The sequence below is a fragment of the Haemaphysalis longicornis genome, unplaced genomic scaffold (genome assembly GCF_048455015.1).
Source record: "Haemaphysalis longicornis isolate Haplotype H1 unplaced genomic scaffold, Haemaphysalis longicornis Haplotype H1 scaffold_8, whole genome shotgun sequence".
In the NCBI taxonomy this organism is placed as follows: Eukaryota; Metazoa; Arthropoda; class Arachnida; order Ixodida; family Ixodidae; genus Haemaphysalis; species Haemaphysalis longicornis.
The window spans coordinates 186,598,418-186,606,603 of record NW_027526445.1 but is presented as its reverse complement, the minus strand read 5'-3'; the positions used below and the strand labels follow the sequence as shown (position 1 = coordinate 186,606,603).

At 57.3% G+C, this 8,186-nt stretch overlaps 1 protein-coding gene across 1 annotated transcript; it reads left to right on the top strand.

Moving 5' to 3' along the window:
• The first annotated feature begins 214 nt into the window (after window positions 1-214).
• Window positions 215-1,444, top strand: LOC144148623 (uncharacterized). The gene has a single exon (XM_077680134.1). It carries the CDS (start codon window positions 215-217, stop codon window positions 1,442-1,444), a length of 1,230 nt encoding a protein of 409 aa, XP_077536260.1.
• The last annotated feature ends 6,742 nt before the right edge of the window (window positions 1,445-8,186 follow it).

The following is an 8,186-nucleotide window of genomic DNA, read 5'->3' as shown; positions in this document are numbered from 1 at the left end:
ATGGGTGACGGGGCTTATACACAACGCCGAAGTGATTGCGTGTGTGGTGTACCTCGGGGTGTCACATGAACACTACTCCGAAAACGTGGGCATTGCGCGATGCATAAGGGAAGATATCCAGCGCTGGGGCAGAGACAAAGAAGTCCTACTGTTGGGGGACTTTAACGGCCACATACAAGAACTGGATGGTTACCTTGACCACAACGGCGGCCTTATGCAGGCACTAGCTGAAGACCTCGAGCTTGAGGTTGTCAACCTGCGTGCGGACTGCGAGGGGGCAATCACCTGGTGTGCCCGCGGCAGCAGCACAAGCATCGACTACGCGCTGATTTCGCCAGGCCTCAACAAGATGCTGCATACGGCGCATATCGACGAGGAAGGCCGGTACAGCTTGGGCAGCGACCACAATAGAATCAAACTCGAGTTTGATGCATCACCATGGCGCCGGAAAAAGACGGAATGCAGAAAACCAGCCTCATGGTACCTGCCTGTCGCAGCGTATGAGGAAGTGGCCAAGGAGTTCGAAGATAGCGCCAGGCGCCGGGCTGCGACGACATACGAAGAGTACGTCGAGGAGCTCCGGCGAATCATGCGCAAGCATGAAAAGAGAGTCAACTCCCGAGGAGGACCCCGTAGAAAAAGCTGGTGGGACAATGACGTACAGGCTGCACTACGGGCTCGACGGCTGGCTAACCGGAAACACAGGCAGGCGGTCAAGACGCTGAGCAAGGAGGCGGCGCAGGAAGCCTGGAAGGATTATCTGCTCAGAAAGCACGAGATGCAAGTCGTGACGCAGCGAAAGATAGCGGAAGCGGACAACCGCAAGCTACAGGACATAAAATCAGCGGGAAAAGGGGCGACGGCGAAATTCTGGTCGTACGTATCATCACTGGACAGGAGAGCTTCAGCAGCTGAAATTCGTGAGGAAGACTCCGGGGCGGTGACGGATAACCTACAGCGACACCTCACTGAACACATCCGCCGTCTCTACGCGGCGCCAAAAGAGACGGACTGTAGTGCCAGCCCACCAGATGCGCCGAGATGTGCCAGCGCAGCAACAAGATACCTGAGCCACTTGGAATGGACAGTGTCGCGGCTAGCGCTGGACAAGGCACTCAGCCACATCAGCCCACGCACAGCCCAAGGCCTCGACGGAATCCCAGCCGGCATCGTGAAGATCCTCGGAGACCAGGCAAGAGAGCAGCTGGCCGATATCTATAGTGGCATACTCGCTGGCCAGCCAATACCAGCAGACTGGACCCGAGGCAGGGTAATTTTGACCCCTAAGAAAGGCGGGGACAAAGGGCTACTGAGTGACCACCGTCCACTGACCATCACCAGTGTACTGTACAGGGTGTTTGCTCAAGCCCTAAAGGCATGGATGGCTGCCTGGGCGGAGACTGGCAAACACCTGAGCGAACTGCAAAACGGGCTTCCGGCATGACCGCAGGCTTGAAGACAACCTGTTCGTCCTCACACAGTGCATCGAAATCGCGCGAAGCGAGGGACGTGAGCTCATGAGCTGCTTCTTCGACGTGTCAAAGGCATATGACAATGTGCCCCACGACACACTGCTGCGCTCCCTCCAGGCCCTTGAAATGCCACCCACGTGGGTAGATGTCCTGCACCGCCTGTATACTAACAACACGGTAGTAGCAACAGTGAATGGTGCTGTGTCAGACGAGGTACCGGTCCAGAAGGGTCTGAAACAAGGATGCCCACTCTCACCACTCCTATACATACTCTACACGGCACCGCTGGAACGCAACCTCCTGCAGGCTGACCTCGGTTTCAGACTGGAGTATTCTACCGAGGGACTGAAGAGCCAGTGTTTCCTCCCCGGTCTCGTCTTTGCGGATGATATTGTGCTGCTGGCGAGCACCTCGGAGGAGCTCCAGAGACTGGTGGACATCTGCGCGGACACGCTCGCAAGGCTGGGGCTCTGCTTCAACGCGAATAAATCAGCAGTGTTGTGCTTCGCGGGCGACAAGGACGCAGAACCGGCAATACGGTTGCCTTGTGGGGATCCAATCGTACAGCATACCAAATACCGGTACTTAGGGGTACACCTTAGTACGGAAGCGAAGTACCTCACAGCCCATGAGGACCACCTGAGGCAAGCGTCCAAGAGAGCCAGCACCGTCCTACGCCGACGGTGCCTGTGGGGATTTAATCGTTTCCTCATGGTGCGGGAGCTATGGAAGTCAGTGCACGTCCCGGCGCTTACTTTCGCCAACGCTGTGATTTGCCTGACGTCTCCAACACGCGAGTGGCTGGAGCGCGGCCAGCGCGCTGTCGGGCGCCTGGCCCCCGGCTGCCACGGGCGCGTAGCCAACGAAGCCATCCAGGGGGAGCTGGGTTGGTCTACAAGTAGTAGGCTCGTGCGTATGATGCGGCATGCGTGTGATGCGGTGATTACGTGTGACTACGTGTGGATGCGGTGCGTTTCGTGCGGTTCGGAGCTCGGGAGCACGAGCCTGTCTAGCGAAGCTTTCTCAGTGTGTCGCTGCTGGTGTGACTACGTGTGAAGACGCCGGGAGCACTGCAGTACCACAGCGATGCACTACGGTATGTCGGCAGGCGTACGCTGCACAGTGCTGCGACTCGTTTCTCGTGCTGGTCGGCTAGGCCTCACGCGGCGCGGGCGCAGGGCCATCGGCCTTCCGCCAAGTGGTGCACCCATGTGAGAAAGGGAGTCAACAAAACTACGCACGCCTGTTCGGACGCCCGATACGTGACGTAGGGACAGCGCCGCTGCAGTTCCTTGCAAAGCGGGCCCATCGGAGGGGCAGTTGTTTCCTCCTCAAGGACGCTCCCCTCTTCCCTCTTCCCCCACCGCTCAACCCTCTCTGTGCGCCGACTCCATCCGCCTCTTCGCCGGCGCGCTCGGGAAAATGTTACGAAGTACGGTGCGACGGGAGGATGCCGACACGCCGCAAGTAAAATGCGACAACTGCAACAGGTGGGTGTACCTGGACGAGACGGGGTACAAGACGCTCCGGGAGGCCCGAGCCGCGGACGGCTTCATGTGCACTCTCTGCGTCTCGGATGCCACTTCTGCTGCGAAACTGGATGCTTTGGAAACGGAGACAATGAAGCTGCGAGAGTTGATAACCCGACTGCAAGAGCAAATCCTGGTGTTGAATACACAGCTCGCAAGAAGTGGCGTGATCTCTGAGCAGCGGAGCTCTGGACCCGAGCTGGAGTCTTCTCGACCGTCTGAGTCAACGTCAGCCCTCGTGCCCTCCAGTCCATCAGAGTGTGCTCAAGAAATTGCTCTGGAAAGTCAACAGCAGCCACCCCGGCGAGCTGAACCCACAGTCCTTCCTATACAAGCGCTCGGCGCGGGCAGCAGTACGCAGGATGAATCTGGAATCAACAACCTGAGCAACGTCGCTGACAAGCCCCTTGCTACAGCACCGGAAGTAACAAGCTTCCGGGATGCGAATCTGGATGCAGCACCGAACTCTAGTGAGGACGAACCACCAAGGAAAAGGCAAGGACCCCTGCGCGTAAGCCAGGTATACAGAAAAGTGCCGCACATGAATCATCGGGAACAAGTCCAGATGAGGTGGCTTTTGGGACTGGGCAAGGTGACACGCAACTAAATGCCGCATCGAAGAACAACCTCAGACAAAATAGCCAAGAAAAGTTGCCCAATGCCCTGGATGTGGAAGAGTCATGTGACCTGAGACATGCTCAGCTAAAGGGAACGCAAGGAAAAACGCACCGGAAGCTGCGGCGTAATGAAAGGAACAAGGCTTCGCAGTGGAACACCCCAGAGCGCATCAGTGGTGGAGCTCAGGCTCTGACCATTGCTGGAAAGAACCCGGATAAGCCACAGGTTGCCAACGACCAGCACGGACACCAGAACGCGAGGGGGTGCCCACCACAGAGCAGGCAGAGGGAGGTTGTGATGGCCGGCGACAAAAATGTGAGCCTCCTGGCGGAGACCTTGATGGCCGAGACTGGTTCGCGGGGAACTTTTGAGTTCCTATACGGAGCAAAGGCAACGATGGCCGATGCTGTCCGCTATGCCACTGATTTCGAGAAAAAGGCCCCATCTACCCAGAGACAGTACATCCTGCATGCCGGAATCCATGACGTCCTGCAAGGCACCTCTGAGGGAATCACAGACATCCTTTCGCGGGAATGGTCTGGTCGGCGCGGACAGCTCACTGTGTGCTCCATCCCAGAGATCACCAGCCGAGGCGGAGAGGTGCGCGCTGCAATTGTGCTGGCCAATGCGAAGCTCAAAAAGTGGTGTCGGAAGACCGGGCAACGTTTCATCGACATGAACAAGATAGAGCTGCCTATCGGCTATGGCAAAGATGGCTTCCACTACAGCGAGGACAGCACACGCCTCATCAGCCGACTCATTGGACAGTCCTTGGTGCGTTTTTTAGATCGGGGAGGCCCACCCCGACTGGGGAAACCAAAACCACTGACAAGGATGCTGTCCAAGGAGGGCCAGCTGCCTGTACAGCATGGGCACAAGCGTGGAGACCCAAAACAAGGTACAGGGGTGATGCACCATACCAAAAAAAGGCCGGTAAACAAAAACCAGCAGAGACGGAAGAGCGGGACAAATCAGCACCAAATGGAGCTCGTTCAGCTCATCGCACAGTCCCTGGAAACCATCCTCCAAGAAATGGCCCACCCAGTAGGAGACACCTGCAACAACACCGATGGCCGAGGGAGCCCACCACCGCCACCGCCATCTCTTCAGCAGGCCACAGCCACCACCGTGAAGCCCCCAACCCAACAGACCAGATACATCCCGCAGAGGGAGGGAGCACCTCCTACTGACCCCCGGAAAAGTGCCCAACAAAAAAAGGAAGCGTTCCTGTCGACACCGCACAAAGTGGGCAGGAACGGTAAACATCGGCTTCCTAAACCTGCACGGGGCAAGGAAAGCTTCAAAGTGGGAAGAGCTGTATGCAACTCTTGACCGGGAGGCCATTGCAATCTATGCAGTAACTGAGACGCACCTTCGGGGCTCTGAGGAACCGCCGATACATGGAAGTTGGCATTGGGCGGGTTGCAACCGGGAAGCTGACTGCAGAGGTGGTGGGGTGGGCGTGCTGTGGCGACACGGTGATGCATGGGCGAGATTGGAAGGATCGTGCCGGGAACATCTCTGGATCACCGGAAACATCTTTGGTAAGCCCACGATCATCGGTGTTGTGTACCTAGCTGTCACCCAAGGGCCACACGACGGCAACTGCAGCATACTGCAATGCATAGAACAGGATGTGGCACGGTGGGGAACCAACAAACAAGTGCTCCTGATGGGAGACTTCAATGGGCACATTCAGGCCATCGATGGGTTCCAGGACTATAATGGTAACCTTATGGTTGGCCTGACTGAGAAGCTCTCTCTCGAGATAGCCAACCTGCGAGGAGACTGTGAAGGTGACTTTACGTGGTGTGCTCGCAACAGTCGTAGCTGCATTGACTACGCACTGATATCGTCCTCACTGGCAGCACACATCAGACAGGTCCACATCGACGAAGGCGGCCTCTTCAGCCTGGGGAGTGACCACAATCGCATCAAGCTGTCACTCTCATCGCCCCACCAAAAACATGTGCGACAGCCTCGAAAACCTGCAAAGCGCTATCTGCCGGCACCTGCATACAAAACAGTTGCCAGCGAATTCGAGTGCAGCCCCATCCACGCAGGGAAGGCAACGTACTCGGAGTTTGTCGATGAGCTCAAGAGAATCATGCGCAAGCACGAGGTTCGCACAGGCTCTCGTGGAGGCCCTCAGCGAAAGCGGTGGTGGGACAGGGAAATCAAAGAGGCCCTTGAAAAGCGGCGTGCGGCGAACCGGGCACACAGGCATGCAGTGAAAAATCTCACAGCCAGTGAATGCCTCCTAGCCTGGGAAGAGTATCTGCGCTGCAAACGAGCAGTGCAACAGCTGGTCCAATGCAAAATCGCAGAAAACGACCAAAGGCAACTGGAGGAGATCACTGCAGCAGGCCGCAACAGCACCCGGAAGTTTTGGACCTATGTTTCCTCACTCGACCGCAAATCGCCACTGCCAAAGCTCCGAGATGAAATGACAGGTGACACAGTGCTTGATATACGTCGGCACCTCCAATCGCATCTTGAGAGAATCTTTGACCATACACCCAACCAAGGTGACGTCAGCACAAAGCCAGCCCGGTAGGAGAGCCGCCAAGTGAACAGGACTCGTACATGGCTGACTGCCAATGGGAAGTGACACCGCTGGCTCTCAAACGTGCTCTTGCTCGCATTGGGGCTCACACGGCAAGCGGACTCGATGGCATCCCTGCGGAACTGGTCAAGTGTCTGGGGGAAGTGGCGCAAGCACACCTTGCAGCAATCCTCACCGGCATAATCCACGGCGACCCCATCCCAGAGGCTTGGCTACTGGGAAAAGTGTCATTAATACCAAAGAAAGGCGGTGACAGCAGCCTTCTCAGGGATCACAGGCCACTCACAGTCACCAGCGTACTGTATAGGCTTTTTGCCCAAGTGCTTAAGGCCTGGATGAGCGCGTGGGCGGAGCAAAGTGGTCACCTGACGGAGCTGCAAAATGGATTTAGACGGGGTCGTCGGGTGGAGGACAACCTGTTTGTACTCTCCCAGTGCATAGACATTGCACGGAAAGAATCCCGCGGCCTGGTGACATGCTTTCTCGACGTCACTAAGGCATATGACAATGTCCCACACGGCCGTATGCTGCGGCACATGAGCGACCTGGCTATGCCATCCAAATGGATTGACCTTCTGCGGCGCTTATACACCAGCAACAAGGCAGTGGCATGCTTCGGAGAGGTCCACACGGAGCCAGTGGCAATACACCGGGGGCTGAAGCAGGGGTGCCCGCTCTCCCCGCTGCTATACATGCTGTATGTAGCGGGGCTAGAGAAAGCCCTTATTTCGTCGGGACTTGGTTTCACGCTGCCCTATTCTGAAGATGGACTCCCGCAAATGTGGACACTACCGGGGCTGGTCTTCGCCGATGACCTTGTCATGCTCGCTGGAAGTGTGGCTGAGCTACAGGGACTTGTCACCGCCTCGGCTGAGCATCTGTCAACACTGGGACTGGCCTTCAACACGCGCAAGTCAGCGGTCCTGTGCTTCTCCGACCCAGAGGACAAAGCTCGCATTGTGCTGCTGCCTGGCGGGGAAGAAGTTCCACCGATGCACAGCTATTGTTACCTTGGCATCACTTTCAACACCACTGGCGACAAGTATGCTACACACGAGGCTTTACTGAAAGAAAGGTCGAGACGCGCCAGCTGTATCCTGCGCAGACGGTGCTTATGGGGGTGCAACCGATACCTGTTGGTCCGTGACCTGTGGAAGTCGGTGCACGTCCCATGTCTCACCTTTGCGAACGCTGTGGTGTGTGTGTCGGCGCCAACACGGGGGTGGCTCGAGCGTGGTCAGCGAGAGGTGGGCCGCCTTGCCTTGGGCTGCCATGGCCGAGTGGCTGTGGAGGCCATACAGGGTGACTTGGGATGGTCAACATTTGAGGCTCGCGAGGCCACCAGCAAAATTGCATTCGAAGAGCGACTCCGAGTCATGAACGACGAACGCTGGGCGCGGCGACTTTTCCGCTACATGGCATTCAAGGATGTTCGCACACAGTGGTGCAACCGCCTCTACCACCTCCGTCGAAAATTCGGCTTCACTACAAGCCCGATCGAGGTGGGCCCGCCGCACAAGATCACGGAGAAGGTACGCTCCAGGGTGAAAGAAGAGGAACGCGCTCACTGGCAGACCACAATGCACCAAAAGTCTACCCTGGAACTGTACCGCAACCACAGGCAAGATATAGGCCGGATGCGTGTCTACGACAACAGCAGCGGCAGCACACTCCTCTTCGAGGCCCGTGCGGGGGCACTGCGCACGCTGCTGTACTGCCGGCACTACGACAGCACACCAGAGGTTCAAGCAGCAAAGTGCAGGGCATGCGGCGACCACGAGGAAAGCATGGAGCACCTGGTGCTGCACTGCCACAAGCTGCGCCCACCCGCCAGAGTCAACGCCACTATACAACAGGCGCTAGGGTTCGAGGACGGCGTCGACAATGCCATGGACGTACACACGACGAAAGAGCGACTGCAACTCTGGCAGCGATCGGTTCGGCTGGGTGCGGCTGCGGTGACGGTGCAGTGAACACACGAGTGAACTGCAGTGAATGGTG

Coding starts and splice junctions, on each gene's coding strand:
- LOC144148623 (XM_077680134.1), top strand. CDS start 215: ATGCAGGCACTAGCTGAAGACCTCGAGCTTGAGGTTGTCAACCTGCGT.